The sequence below is a fragment of the Macrosteles quadrilineatus genome, unplaced genomic scaffold, assembly GCF_028750875.1.
Source record: "Macrosteles quadrilineatus isolate MER2022 unplaced genomic scaffold, UCM_ALF_1.0 Scaffold_6__1_contigs__length_79288215, whole genome shotgun sequence".
NCBI lineage: Eukaryota > Metazoa > Arthropoda > Insecta > Hemiptera > Cicadellidae > Macrosteles > Macrosteles quadrilineatus.
The window spans coordinates 3,651,399-3,667,600 of record NW_026542599.1 but is presented as its reverse complement, the minus strand read 5'-3'; the positions used below and the strand labels follow the sequence as shown (position 1 = coordinate 3,667,600).

General features: G+C 31.9%; 2 protein-coding genes across 2 annotated transcripts in view; both read right to left on the bottom strand.

The window, feature by feature from the left end:
• LOC128996176 (neurotrimin-like) overlaps positions 1 to 16,202 on the bottom strand; it is a 356,524-nt gene that overhangs the window by 274,452 nt on the left and 65,870 nt on the right. The gene's annotated exons all lie outside the window — the stretch shown is intronic.
• LOC128996177 (uncharacterized) lies at positions 5,381 to 14,688 on the bottom strand. The gene is made up of 7 exons (XM_054421316.1): positions 14,564 to 14,688; positions 13,783 to 13,815; positions 11,911 to 12,092; positions 10,436 to 10,565; positions 8,973 to 9,128; positions 7,577 to 7,764; positions 5,381 to 5,655 (listed from the first exon to the last, which is right to left on the bottom strand). Exons 1-7 carry the CDS (start codon positions 14,613 to 14,615, stop codon positions 5,521 to 5,523), a joined length of 876 nt encoding a protein of 291 aa, XP_054277291.1. The 5' UTR covers positions 14,616 to 14,688; the 3' UTR covers positions 5,381 to 5,520.

The following is a 16,202-nucleotide window of genomic DNA, read 5'->3' as shown; positions in this document are numbered from 1 at the left end:
CATTTTCCCTGTAACAAAATCTGTTGCATCGTAACGAAATGTGTGCTGTCGATTAGTTTATGCTTATATCCTCTTAAATCCTTGATATCGGGATATGCAGGATGGTGATTAAGCCTAAACAAACTCACGGGATAAATGGGGGTTGTTCAAGGCCCATTACAGGGGATGTTAACACCACCTTATTTTATGGCATTGCCTTATAGCTTTTCATGTTTAAACGTATACGACCCAAATATAAACTATAAAATGTACTACCTATTTTGAACGCAATATAATAATTAGAACATCATAAGGCATATTATATGTTTTCAGTTATGTATTCGTATTACACTGTATGATTTCATTAAGTAGGGGTAGTAATGCTAAACCGATTTTTTAAACAAACACTATATATGATATTCCTAAAGTTTTCGCTGATTCAAAGATTTTTAGTTCACATTATTTTAAACAATACAATATACTTAAGAAACTAGTAGTTATTCATTTTAAAATTCTTTCTGTGAACTTTATAAGTGTTAAACAATTAATTACTATTTGAAATCGAAAGTGTAACAGAATTTGAACGCTATAAATATGCAAATTGCTTTGAAATCAATTAGAATCATCTTTTAACTCTCACATGTTAGTTCTATTATTAAAATTCCATTTCAATCACGTAATCACGAACTATGTCAATCAGGCATTGAACACATTGATGTTTAATACTTACAACCAAAAGTATTGACGAAAATATCTTAAGTAAGAAACTTTTTATACCTATGGATTGTAGAAAGATAATCAACAACATACACTCTTTGTCCTGGAGTAAACTAGATTAAAGTTTCATCTTTGGGTTTTTGGGGGTGTTTGGGGGATTTAATAAAAAAAAAAATAAATAAATTAGTCAAACATTATGCTAATCCTATGACATTTTGGATCGTTATATCTTCAACACCATGTTTTAACTTGAGTTTGTGTTTTTTTGGTTCACCTTAAAATTTTAATACGCCTAAACAATATGAAGTACTGTAATCCAACTAGTAATTAACACACGATATGTTCTGTGGTCTTAGTTGTTATTTAAAAAGTAAAAAATCTTCATGGCTTTTTCGATACTTGAATAGTACTTAAAATTATCCTTTTAAGTCTAGCTGTATCATATAGAAATATTTTATAGCAACTAAAAGATTTGTTACGAGTACAGTTTCATTGTACTTCGTCTAACCTACAAAGTCGTCACTGAGATATTGAAGTTGTTGATTGCTTGAGTCTTGGCTCTGTAACTGTAATAAACTGGCTTAACTTATGGGTTTAATTTGTTGCTGTCTTATTTACCGAATGATTTATGGTTAGATTTTCAATCAGTATTAGTGGGTTAAAATGGATTTATTACACAATAGTTTATTAAAATGTGTTAGTGGCGAGACTTTGAATGCATAACTTTCAGGATCATGATAAGTGTGCTGTTACATTTAATCAAATTAAATTAATTTAATTGATAGGAGTTGTCAAGTCTTTGTATTGAATTAGGAAGCTTACTAATTTGCATGTAAAATAATTACTCCATTAGTTCTTAAATTATTTCAAGAATCTAAACTATTTCAATAAAGTTTGCAAAGCTTCAACCATTACGGAAATCCTCATCAAAATTCATCAAAAACCTGCGAGTATAGCAAAAAAACTACACACACGTTAAACCGTGGAGGAAGGTTACCGGTTCCCTCTGGTATTTAATAATTGAACCAACCACAGCGAAGCAAACCTGCAACCACAAAAACCACTGATTGTTATTTTGAAAAGCTTTGGAATTGAACAACTGAAAACCACAATGATTATTGAATGGTTGGATTTAAATAATTGAACTTTAAAGTTATATCCATAATTACTCAACAATGTTGTGTGTAGAGTAAATGAATTTCATATAAATATAACTGAAATGGAACAAAATATTTTTCAACAAAACTTGAATATAAAACGTTCATGGGTACTTTGGGATTTAAATATGGATTGTATTCATTCATTATTTAAGAATATGAATATTTACAAAATTATTTTCGGTTAATGACTGCGTTATAACGCTAAAAATCCCATTCCGTGGTTCGATTCCACAAATTTATTCCCTTAAAAATGTAAGATTTATTTCCTAATATTAAATGTTAATAATTATCATGAGTAATTAGGATTGCTGATACAGGAAATACAATAAGGTGTGTGGTTTTTTTATGATATTTTTACAGCTTTATTGAAGTAAACAAATGTTCCTTATTTCATCCAAATATGTCCAAAGACAAGCAAGTTATACAAGTTTAATTGTTCTCCATAAACATAACATAGTAATTTAAATTTACACTTTTTTTGGAATTTTCACTTTGACCGTTAGGCATACTTAACAGAGCTTTAATATACCAAAATTATTTTTTTATAAGCTCTACAAAATGATTTAGAAAGAAATTGCAAAACCTAATGGGGAATATTGGAAAATCCCCATTTTTACCCCATAAAACCCCTCATAAACCCTCGTTCTCATAGTCCGATCCTACTGTCTCGAGAACTTGTTGGAATAAATATAAGTTTACACATTTATACCAAATTCCATCAAAATTGGATTATTTTTGCTTGAGTTATAGTGCTAAAGGTTACATATAACAATAAATTTATACCTATATGGATTTGAACGGAGAGTGTTTTTGGCCTCTAGGTACCTCAAAAGGAAAAAGTAATTCGGTCTCAGGTCTAGGTTACAATGAGACCTAAGGTGATAGCTTATTCCCTATATGGGAAATTCGCTAAAAAACCATCTTTCATAGCTTATTTAAATTCTTGTATTGGATTTTTAAATACAACTTGGTATTGATTATCTTTGAAATAAGTATCTTGATGCTAATTAATTTGAAATAGTGGTGTAATACATTGTTACCAGTTGTGTATGTTATCACCAAAAAGGTCTGGTTTAGAATTTATATCAGTTAGGGGTACGATTGCTACAACATTTTTTGTAACCACAGTTTAAAATAAAGAGGCAACCACATCACATGCCACAACCAACCTGGCATGTATTCAGTTAACCTGAGGTTGGCCAGAAACCACCAAATAAAGATCGGGATATTTCAAGCTGCGGCTACTGGTCAATGGCATAGCATTGGCCCTAACAATTGTACCAGTAAAAAGCTTCCATTTCAATAGCTTGAATTTTTAAATAAAATTGTTCCCATTGTAGAAAAGTGTTATTATAAATAGATGCTTTATTGAATAAATTGGGAATACTGAAAGTAAATTAATAATGGGGTCTACATCTGATGAAAATTAAATTAACTTTAAACATAACACATTATTGTATCAAAGCTACACTAAAGTCGTACATCGCAATAAAAAATAACGGTTGTATTTGAATACTCTACGTAGCTAAGCAGCCTACAGTAATTAATTTAATATCAACTTAGTAATGGGGGACAAGAGTCAATGTAATAAAAATATAATCATTGTTTACGTTCAATACTAGTTTTATAAATATTCAAATCATTAATCTGTGTGGTCTAAACTATTACAATTTTTCCTAATTTGTCATTGAATAAAAGGAAAATAAACTCTTTATTTATTTGCATACATTGAGATTTCTGTTACAGTTTATCAGAAATTCAGTGTCTTGATAAAAAATACGACTTGACCAAAGGACAGAGTCACTGAAGGAGGGTGAGTTTTGGGGGAAGATGTCAGGTTAATTGCTGATGACGTAAGAAGACGTGAGAAAACTGTGAGAGTGAGACACGTGATATACAAGAAGGACTTTGTTGTATCTGAAACGTGTTAAATATAATTTACTTCATGGTATGAAGTTAATGACATAGATTTTCCTGACTTGATTTAATAACTTAAGTAGCTCAAACAAAAGCTTAAACAAGTTAATGATACAATAGGGTTTATAAACGTTATTCGCTTTAATTTAGCAGGTAATTCTATCAGAGGTTAGTAAAACCAAGTCATTTTCAAATAACAATTCAATGTCAGCTTAAATATGTAAATTGGAATGTTTATTTCATGTTAGACTATCTATTGTCCAATTTAAGACACAAGAAAAATAATAATTTCATCAACAAAATCGTTTAATCTATTTTGACAATTAATATCAGATTCACTAAAACTTGAGATTGAACTATAATGTATATTTATAACACATGTATCAAAGTATTAAATCCAATTTAATAACAAACCTTTGGAGTGAGATTTAGGTTTCTCGACAAAACAGAAAAGTCAACACGAAACCCTGATTGTAGCCACTTCTGGGCACACAATCCTACGTGGGTAAAATATATGGTTTTCACATAAATTTTATTAGATTTTTTGCACAGAATATTGAATTAAAGAATACAATTTTTGTTTTCCTCATAAAATTCTATGGTGACATTTGCCTTACAAATAAGTATAAATTGCATTCCCAAAAGAATAAACAACGCTAATACCAAAAAATCAAGCTAGGCACTATAGTTGTTTTTCCAGACTAAGTTATTCTTAAAAAGTGTGCCAAGCTGCTACTGAAATGTTTATAAACGTTAATTACGTAGGCCAAAATAGTATGTTTCAAGGTTATATAACAAGCATATTTAATAAAAATGGCTAACTAGCTAAAAACCCGATGTATACTGGCTGACTTAATGATTGATTTTTATGAGATACTTTCCTAGATACATATTTTATTAATTATTATAATGTTGTTTAAAAACAGTGCTGTCTGATTATATAATGTTTTCTTTGATATACCATACTTAAATATATGCAGGTTAGGTGTAAGTTATATGAAATGTGAATGATCACTTATCACACCTATTTGGTGTGATTATGATTGGAGTCAATCAAAATCAATCACCAGTTACAATCTTTCATACGTATTTACCGTATTGTAAGTAAACGTGTAAATATATTGTTTTAAGTGTTATTAGATGTATTTTTGAATTTTCCAATATTTTTTTTGTTTTTTTTGTTACCGTTGTACTTTGTGAATCTTAATAACACGTACGATGCTGACCAAGAAGTTATTTACAAAAAAAGTGTAGTACTGTGATTTTGCATAACCAAACCCGACCCCACGCTGTTCAGATAACGAAATGCATTCTGGGAAGGTTCATTTGGACGTATTCTAAAGTATACTCTAAACCCCAGGTTTGGCACTCAGCAAATACAATATCTTCTGCATGGTAATATGCCACTGTGATCTCAGGGGTTATTTGAAAATGAAGAACCGAAAGATGCGGGCAAATGCTGGCTCAGGCACATGCCTTTTTTTAAAGACAACATTTCAAAGCTTGTAAAAAAATACAATACATATCATCCGTGTATGATGAAGATTACATCATTAAGTCGAATAATAAAGTAAAAAAGAAGTTTTGGGATGTATGAAGTAAACCACTTTATTGACATATATTTTTATATTTATAACCATTGAATATTGAATAGTGAAGTTTTATCTATAGTCAAAGATATAACTGACCAGTGGTTTTTCCAAACAGCCCTTTTATATTTTTCTTATATTAAAACTAAAATGGCTGGTTAGGGTGAATGAGCAACTTGTTTGTTGCACTTGAATTTGACAGTTTCCTCGTCTTCTTTTAGGTAGATAACAGTAGTAACATAGCCTTCAGACGCTTTCTTGTCCATACATTTTGCATTATGAGTCACTATTTCCTAGAACAAAATACACTTATTACACATGCGGCATATCGGTAATTTTATTTCTAAATTTAGTAATTAAATTATTTTATCAATTTTATACTGTATTGCTATAGTTATATTAGACTCTTAAACATGATGGATGGAACGTGAAAAAAACTGTATACTAGATGGTCACTATAGAACATAGTGATAGTGAGAACCGACCCTCAAATAAAGGCCTCGGGTACGATACGAGCGGCGAGCGGTGAGCGGCAAGCGGCGAGCGGCAACCTGGGCGGCACGTGAGCGGCGGTGGTGGCTACGATACAAGTGGCACATTTATAACGCTCATCAAGTTTCCCATGAGTTAGTTTAGTTTAAAATGGTAAACTATGCTTACCTGCAAGACGTATTGCAGCTTTTGTTGCTATCTGACAATTGTTTGCCTTTAAAGAAAAACTTAGTTTTTAGAAAAACCTTAACCCTAATTTTTTTCCATACTTTTCTGGTGACTGAAGTGTTTTAAAACTTCCTTGCTGGTCATTCCACAAACATTACCTGGACTGCACCTCACGTATCGACTCGTATCGCATGTTTGCTGCTGTTTCCCTATCATTTTAGGCCGACCACATGAGCGGCGAGCGGCGTTTTCGCGAAAATCGGTTTTGACTTGGAACCATGAGCGGCGCTGAGCTCAGACGTATCGTGGCCACCCTCAACAAATTTACACGCAACTAAATGAGACCCGATGTCAGAGCGGCGCCGCTCATGCCGCTCGCCGCTCGTATCGTACCCGGGGCCTAATACAGTTTTGAGTTTGAGTTTGGCCAGCCTGTAATTTAAAAGGAAGTAAGGAACCTTGGGTTTTGTGAGCTGCTTTGTAAAACAAATGTAGACTGACAGAGTTAAACATCTTGAAAACTTAATAACTTAAATCTTGAATTTAAGATTTTAGGCTACTAAATTATTTTTTAGATTAGACTGTTATTTTCATTTAGATAGATTTATATAAAATTTGGTAACATGTAAACCTAAATTTATTCGAATGAGGTCGTTTAACAGTATGATCGGACATGTGACTATGGGAATGGGTGCTTATGAGGGGTTGTATAGAATAATATTGGTTTTTAAATTTTCACCTCAAATTTTTTCCTTAAACTGTTTTGTGGAGCTTAAAAAAGAAATAATTTACTACGTTAAAATGATGTTTGCCAATCGGTTACGGGAAAAATTCCAAAAAAAGTGTTAATTAAACATGAAAATGTTATTCTTATGGAGAATAGATAAAATGTTGTAATTTACTTGTTTATGGATATATTTTATTGAAATTAAGATTTTTTTAAATTTCATACTAAGCGATCAATATTTTATTAAAAAGTTCCACCTTATTATCTTCCCTGTATCAAAAAACCTGGTTAAAATTAAATTAATGTTATTTAAATAGGAAATTAATCTAACATTTTTTCGAAATATTTTAACAGAAATCTAGCCAGGTAAGTGGAAATTCGCTTAGTGTTTAGGTTTGCTGCGGTGGAAGGATTTATGCAAGCCTACGGTTTATGTTCAATAAATGAATTGGTGTAAATGCTTCCTTGCAATCCAAAATGTTGCTAATATTAAAAGAACGAACTTAAAAGTTACAGTTTTATTAGTTTTTATTTGTTTTTATGTAAAGTTTGAATGTCTGTGTTCATGTAAGTGTGTCTATGTAGGCCTACTTTAAGTGAATTGATGGCCTTCTGATCAGGTCCTATGACGCGTGAAGATGATTTCGTTGAAATTCTAAACTAGTTGCGAAATTAGCAACATTTTAGACTACAAAGAAGCAGGTTTAGTAATTCATAAATTTTGTGACAATGTCAAAGGGTGCGAAAAACGGATTTCCGTTAGAATATATACCAAGATTACGACTTAAAAAAGTGTAAGGTAATTTGTTTTGGAAGTATTTTCTTACTTTGACATCAGCACAGGGCCAAAATACTATTACTGGGTGCGGATGATCGTTTGGCTCATTGAGAACACTCATTCCTTCGGTGAACACTCCAAACCCATTCATCTCTCCGTTATCACCATAGAAACAGTAGAACCCGTGGACTCTACTGCATGTAGTTTTATCTTCTAGGCTGTAGAAATAGTAGTGACCTGGCAAAATTCATAGATAATATTAGTAGATTTTTCATAACACTTCTATGGTCATATCAGGTCAGTAGAGTAGATTTTTGTGTAGAAAGAATAGTTACATTTTGTTGAGAATTGACAATGAACAATTTGAAAACAACAATGTAATAATAAGTCATGATGGGCAAAGCGTCGTCCTGTAATTTAGCTACTAGGAGGTTACGAATTGTGGATATAAAATATAGGCGTGCACTGTGGATGCAATACTCCCTGGTGTGGATTAACGTCCGCACTAGTGAGTACTATAACGATCCACGGTACAATACCGATAATTATACCAATTCGTTATTTACAAGGCGAAAATGTGGTTCGGATTCCGCTATAAACTGTAGGTCCCTTAGTTGTCAATGGCTGTATGGGCTATTAATTAACAGCTGTGTCTAAGTAACATGTCGGCCTTAGTCACTAACAAGACTACGAGATATCGCCACTCATTCTACGCCAATTCATACTTAGCTTAAAATGCCTACTTTGTATGGTCACCATTTCATAAGAATTCATTAAACTATTAAAGGAAAACAACTGTGTAAATAAATTAAAAATTGTATTTTTCCAAGTCTGTACACTGTAGAAACTTCTCTAAGACATTCTCTAAAGGTGTATCACTGTTGTTTTCATAGCTTACTTAGTAACGTTAAGATATGGGTTTCTAAGAAGATTCTTAAGAAGCAATTTTATTAAGCATTTTAACCTTAAAACATCTTGGGACACAGGGTAAACCGGTTTTCCTAGAATTAATATTTTTCATCAGCACCTCTATTTTAGCCAACAGATGTAAGATTTTGATTTGTCTAGGCATACAAAGCTTTTGGGAATTACTAATTAGCAAACGTATTTATTTTAAATCATGCTATTGCCCTTAGGTTTTTCAGAACTTAAAAAACAACCACAGCAATAATATTGTAGTATTGTCATATTTATGTTATAAGCAAACATTGGTCATTAGAATAATGTTTACGTAAACAGGTAAAATACGATAGAGCACATTTTTGTGCACACCACATAACTATAAATTATTATAATTAATTTAATCAAAGGAATTGAGCTATAAATTTATATCTATTTTGTAAGTAAAACAACCTTTTTTACATCGTGTGGCCTGATCCCGGAGGAGTGTGATAAAAAAATTATCCAGCTTTTTTATGAAAATTTAATTAATTAGGGAAACTTACCAAACCTATTCTTGCAGCCTTGTTTTTTCATTCTTGGTTCAACATTTTGAATTCCATTCTCGAAAATGGAAACTTTATGCCAATCTCCATTTTTTGTTCCTTCAAAATGTATGAATTTAGTGAAACAGATTGGTGTCGCTTCTTGCTTTAGTTCATCTAAAAAAATGTTTATCGTTAATGTTTTTAAGCTCGTTTCAATTTATTATCAGCAGTGCGGGATCAAATAAGCGTAAAAAATGTGTGTTAAATAAAAGTTTAATATTATAAGTAATTACTGAAGCGTGTAAGGTATGTGATTATTAATAATGCCTCCTCATACCTCCTCATAACCGAAACATATAAACACTTTTATTTCAACAAGTCAAATCATCATGTAGTCTCTACACTTGATTTACTGATATTATGTCATCTTTAAACCTATTCAATTTATACTATTGTGTTGTTATTTATTGTTCACATAAAATATGTTTTAACATCATTTAACATTATAAATTTCCGTCTGTTTGTGTCAATACTTGAATTTTAAATTGTTGGAGCCAGCTTAGGTTCAAGAACTTAAATTATATAAGTCATTATCTTATTACCATTGTTTTTGAGAAGTAGTTTGTGTTCGCCCTACAGACATTTTGCTAGCTTTGGAATTTTCAAATTAATCCAAGACATTGACACTGACAAAACGGGAAAACAGCGTATACCGCCGACCCCACAGAGACCAAAGATAAGCCCAAAATTAACCTGGAAAGCTCCTAACCCCAGCCGTCAAAAACCCCGATTTTTTTACACCTTCAGTCCAATAAACGAAACTGAGGGAAAACTCCTCACTCCAACATAACTCTACCGTGCTTCCGTCGTCGCGTTACTTGCTCGTCCAACAGCGATAAAAGTTTGTAAATATAAATAGTCAATAGTGCTAGTGTTAGTGTGATATTATAAGAACACATCCTGAAGATGCTACACAAACTGGCGAAATGTGTGTAGGGTAATATTAAATACTACTCAGAAACACATGCAACAAGAAAGGTAACAGCTACATCATGCTTGGATACAAAGGCGCCCCCAGAAAATTGTACAGGGGGGGGGTGACTTTTCGTGGGGGTCTGCGGGTCCTCAAGTTGTATGGGTCGAGCCAGGCCCCAACAAATTACTTCGAGTCATAAAGCAGTCCAAACTCTGGTCAACGTGTTTATTAAATGTTTGATTTTCATGTCAAGTTATCATTCTTGCGATTGCAGAAAATGTCTGAAAAGATTGCTTGATCGTATTCATTGATTTAGGGGTCCCCTAAAAAGTTAATATTGCTACAAAAACGTTTATTATTGTTATATGTGTTAATTTTTATGTATTCCTTCAAATAGTGATATTAAATATCAATATTAGAAAACATCTGTTTTAGTGATTTTTTTTACTGCCGCCGTGCATAAAATCACCCTAATCTAATCTCTGATGGCTCCTGTCTTATTTACCTGGATTTACAAAGAGAACCATTGCGTATCCTATATTCTTCTGGTCCACAGTCACTGTATGTTTGAACATGTATCCATTTCCGAAAGTACTTGACCAACTGAAAAAGCTAGGATCTGAGTCTGCTGCGTGCTGAAAATATATTTATTTTTACCAAACAAATAATGAAATACCCTTACTACATATAATATACAGACAAAGCGAATTTACATACACCTGATTGGGGTTTTAATCAAATTAATTTAGATAACATTAGGCTTTAATACTGTTAATACTTTTCATTGACATGGCGACCATTTTAAGCCAAGTATGAATGGAGATGAGTGTAGGATGAGTGGCGCGATCTGTTAGTCTTGTTAGTGACTAAGGCCGACATATTTCATCGACACAGATGTTATTTAATAGTCCAAACAGCTAATAAGGGACGTACAGTTTATTGTGAAATCCGAACCACATTTTTGCCTTTATATTAACGAATTTGTCTAATTATCAGAGTAGTACTGCGGATAGTCGTAGTACTCACTAGTGGCTTAACTATAATAGCCTAATATAAAATCAATACATTTGCAAAGTTTGATTAAAATTTACCCATAAACAAGCAAATTATAACAGATAACATGTTTTCAATGAGAATTTTAAGTTAACATATTTTTTTTAATTTTCTCCTTGGCCAATAACCGTAAAAAGATACACTAAATTAGTTGTTCTTTAAGCTCTTTAAAATGGTTGAAAAAGAAATTGGCAGGTAATTAATTATGGTCAACATTGAGAAAATCCTAATTTTACCCAATAAAAACTCCTATAAACCCCCGTTTCCATGGTCCAATAAGCTGTATTGCCCTCTCATTTAAGTCTGTCCTGATCTACACCTCCAAACCTAATTTCATCAAAATCGGACAAAGTACTCTTTTATCGTGTTCAGGAACTTATATGCCCTATACGTGCATATACGTGGGTGATTGATATAAGTGCGCCAGCTGTTTTATCCTAAAGTTATAAGAGATTTCAACAAATGTTAAATTGCAACTGCCTTGGATTTTTCATTTAAAAAGTTTTGGTTCAGTTAAAAACATAATTTTAGCCGCCATTTTTCCAATATGGCAGACAACTTAAATTTTTCTTAAGGAATACCCTATATTTTATGAGTTTTTTTTTAAAGGGAAATTCACCCGAATTAAAAATAATAAAAAACCCGAAATAAAACCCGAAACCAAAATGTTTTACAGGAGATTATACAAATTTCAAGATATCAACTAGCTCGACTCAACTAGTCCTACTGTATATACAAATGGGTGAATCAAGTATGGTGTTCACTATTTATTTCAGACTAACCGTTGATCCTACAGTGATAAATTAAACATTTTTCGTACTAAAACAACCCAAAGGAATAATTTAAAAATATTTGTCATGTTTTTTTTAACAGATTGTACCAAAACCAGAGGTTCACTTATGACTAGTTTGAAAAAGGTTTTCTTACCACAAGTCCAACTCCCACAAGTTTATTACCATAGAAGAGTATGAAGAAGTTGTTGACGTTTGTGTACCGGTATATTTCCAAATTGTAAGTCGAATCGCGCCCAACACTTTGCCATCCCTCATCCATTGCAACGTTTGTAGTTATTGGTAAGGTCGTTCGTTTCCACAAAAATCTTTGTAAGACTGTAAATGAAAATCTTAGGTAAAACACGTTAGAATATAAATAAATAAATTAAGGGTTATGAAATAATATTAATATATAATAAATACACAACAAAAATCAGAATTACGATGTAAAAATCTGCAGTGAAAATTATCAGAGGCTTAGTGAAGAACAAGATTGCTGTCTAACTATGTTTACAACTTGATCGTTCTAATAATACTTTCTACTCACTATTATCCGTTATAGATTGTAAAATTTTTTCTTAAAACACAGGCTTATGCCATTTTTAATGCTAGGTAACTAATTTTCACGATTTATTTCATAGATTAGCTCAATAAGCTATAAGCAAAGCTCAGAGCAAAATATTACAACGTTTCAATTTTCTTTCAACCCTGAAAAAAGTGTAAAACCTGTGCTTCGTTTTAATTGTATCATCAATTTCAAAATGCTCAAACTTAGTTAGATTCTAAGTAAGATAATTATTAGACCTATATGCCATTATTATACTGTCAACAATCGCTTAGTAATTGATTGGCATTAATTAATATGGTATCTAACAATAAGATACATCAACAATAAGGGGCAACTGTAGCATTCTAAGAGGCAGAATCACAGTACTTTCGAATACACTTTCAACCTGATTCATCTATAATGAGAGTAAAATGTTCTGATATTGTAAAGAAATTAAAAAATTGTGAAAGTAGTTAAACACTGCAAAGTGACCATTCATTGAAAAGCTGCCTTTATATTTTAAATAATAAAAAGTCCCAGGATATATCTATATAAATTCCTAACTCCCTCTACACTCGAGCCTAACCGCTCCACTATGTTTTCATCCGTAGACATCCTATCTATATGGACCAGCTGTAACAATCTTTTATTATAATTAGATCACATAAGTGACTCAAAGAGTAAGATATTGTACACATATTATCATTGATCTTTTATTTGACATTAACAGAACAATAATTATTGAAAATGCACTTGTCATAAGAATGGTGCTAACAATAAGGCTTGGCTTTCTTAAAAGTTAGCAGAACAACAGAAATCAACAAGTGACGTCGAATCATTCCATCAGTGGTCTACTCTAACTAAGAATTTTGATTCTGAAACTGGATTCAACTTTAAATTGAAAAGTCTATTCTAAGTATAGTCAAAGTTGGACACACACAGTTGCACAACATATTTGACTAGCTAGATATAAAACATATGTTTTAGCCAGTTGTCTCGTTTTATTTCTCTCTTGACTGTTCTCGTTGCTTTATAGTGAAACATTTCTAATTTATTCTACAGTGAAACAATTCTGCTTCTTCTATAACTTGATCTGTTTTGTTTTGGATATTCTATTTTTAATTTATTATACTGGTAAATCTATTTGACATTTTAATTTTACACTGGCCAAAAAAAATATTGTAGGCTTGCTCTGTGAGTTGACTGCCAAAATTTGGAAATTGAAAATATCAAAATGTATATTGACACTATTATGGTTCTATAAAGATTGTGTTACTTCTGACAACTAAAACATATACCTATATCAAGAGGAAAATTTTTAATAAAAAAAATTTAAATAAAAAATATTAGCAGGCAGACTGAATATCACAGTAATTTTAATTTAAGGTACTATATATACCATACAAAGAAAATATGGCAGTCAAATGTGTCTTAGTTTCTAGGTTAATCAACATTCATGATTAAGAATGCAAGACTTACCCTCAATTGTTGAAAATTCAAATTGTTCACACGCTGGAAAAAATTAAATTAATAATCTTAAAAGGGATTTTAATTTAACCTACTTATGTTGTACTGCAAAAATGGTCTACTTTTTGGACCTTGGTTTATTAGAATAGTCAATTTTAACGGCTTTAACGGGACAATTAATTATCATAAAAGCATTGTGAAAGGTTTTTTGAGAAAAAGTGAGAATGCCATATCATAATTAGATATGAGATAAATATCAGACCAATCGACTTTGGTCGATCATTCAAATTCAGAACAAACATAATATTAGAGCTTAAACCAAAAAACAAATTAAACAGCATTATAAATGGTTAAGGTCTTCGTAAACCATTCACAAAGCTGTTAAATATGTTTTTGGTTTAAGCTCCAATAATACGTTTGTTCTGAAGATCACAAGATATATTAAATGGTGATTTATTTTTTATTGGAAGCTAAATCAGATGATTTATTTTTGTCAGCAAAGTGACAGTTTCAACTTAAGTACCAGTATTTACAGTTATAATGTGTAAGAGGGCGTTATACCTAGTTGGATTATTGTTGACACAGTACAAGTTCAATGAACTTAATATATTTAAAAGGTCATAAATTCAGTGTTGTGTTGTAGTATATTGACATCAAATTCACCTCAGACTGTCAAATAACTGGTCGGCTATTTTTGCGGGTACTTAAGTATTGTACAGGCAAAGATCAAATGAATAATTTAAAGAGTTTAAAGGTTAAGTACTATTGAAATTAAATCCCAAAATTGACTTACCTTTTACTGGCGTCAGTGAAAAATACAGCGCTACCGTGAAAATGAACCACATGTTAAAAGTAATATAATCCACTTCTTAAATATCAGTCAATGTAATGCAACACACTGTGCAGTCAAATGGCATTTTAAACGGTATGTGTTACAACCACAGCTGTGTTAATATCTACGGTTAACTAATTACAAACATGAACTCATAATATGTATGTAGGCCTAGAATATGTGTTAAATTGTTTGTGAAGAACATTTCACAGTACCTCTAATGTTTTATCTATATTGAAATCTAATCTAATCTACTATAACATATATTTTTGTATGTTTTTAAATCTATCTAATTTCTAAAGTGCTTTTTATCGGTACGCCATAACTTTCTTATTTTTTAACCAATTTCCACAAATGAGGTGTCATTTTAAACCTTTTTTACCCAATACAAAAATATACCAATCGCTTGTTTTTCGGTAGTTTTTCGTTCCTTGTCATTTGTGTTTACTACATCCATGACCACCAAAATATTTAGTCTGTGCTTTCTGCAATAAATAACCTTAAAGATGAAACCAGATTATGCATTTAAAGAAGTCTAAACAAGAACAACACAAAAGTAAGTACCAAATGGATTATTTGGTTTTTATAGTTCGTTAATTTCGACATAACCTTTATTTCATAATAGGTACCCACGAATTCCATCTTCAAACATCACCTATTATCTTTTCTTTATTACAGGTTTCAAAGAATGGTTATGTTGTGTCAAATTTGTTACCGCCAGGAAACGGTTTATACCAGTTTTGTTCGGTTCTTTACCAATCGAAGTAGCACGCTCTGTTGTATCCATTAGAGTGTTTGAACTCATTAAGTCCTTTAGGTTCGTCACTTCAAAAACCCATGGCAAAAAGAACTCAATTATCGTGTTGATGAAAAACCTAAGCACGATCCAAGATTGGCTGTAGCTTTCTTAGGCAGCTACACTATCAAAGTGAAGTTGGGTGACTCCGGTCAAACTGTCATACTACGCTTTAGTCTGTAATCCTTTTTAAACTGACCAAGAAGGAATTTTCCCTAAAAGTTACCTTTGCCATGACTTTAAATAAGGCACATAGACAGACGCTAACGAAGGAAGGATTGTACGTGCCAGACCCCTTTTTTTACACATTCAGTTCTTTGTGGCTTTGTCAAGTGTACTCGTACTTATTCAGCAAAAACTATCCGTCAACAAAAATCGTGTATGGCCATACTATTACTTCAAACATAGTGGTCCTGTAAATATGTGAATACGTAAATGCCTTAGGATTTTATTTGGAAAAGTTAATCATATAAAATATAGACCCACGTCTATTCCTGCAAAATTGTCAACTCCGGAGGACGATTTGCACAGTTGTCTCTGGTATTTAATAATTAAATCAACCGCATTGAAGCGAGCACGCGACCACTAAAGCGGTAGATTGTTATTTCAATACTTCGGTACTGTATTTCATAACTCTCCGGAAACTGCGATGATTTCATCTGATAGAGATTTCAAAATTGAAAATTTAAATACTCATTGCATTCGTGTACATATCGTGTGCATATGTTTTGGCCTACCAAAGCATTAAAAAAGCTTTATAAAAACTATTATTAATACACTGTTATTAGAGAAAATCAAATACCT

Excerpts from the sequence above, each read along its gene's own strand:
- LOC128996177 (XM_054421316.1), bottom strand. The coding sequence starts at position 14,615 with ATGTGGTTCATTTTCACGGTAGCGCTGTATTTTTCACTGACGCCAGTA. Across the intron at positions 10,566-11,910 it reads TTGTGGGAGTTGGACTTGTG|CACGCAGCAGACTCAGATCC; the intron begins GTAAGAAAACCT and ends ATATATTTTCAG. Across the intron at positions 9,129-10,435 it reads GGTTCTCTTTGTAAATCCAG|ATGAACTAAAGCAAGAAGCG; the intron begins GTAAATAAGACA and ends ACATTTTTTTAG.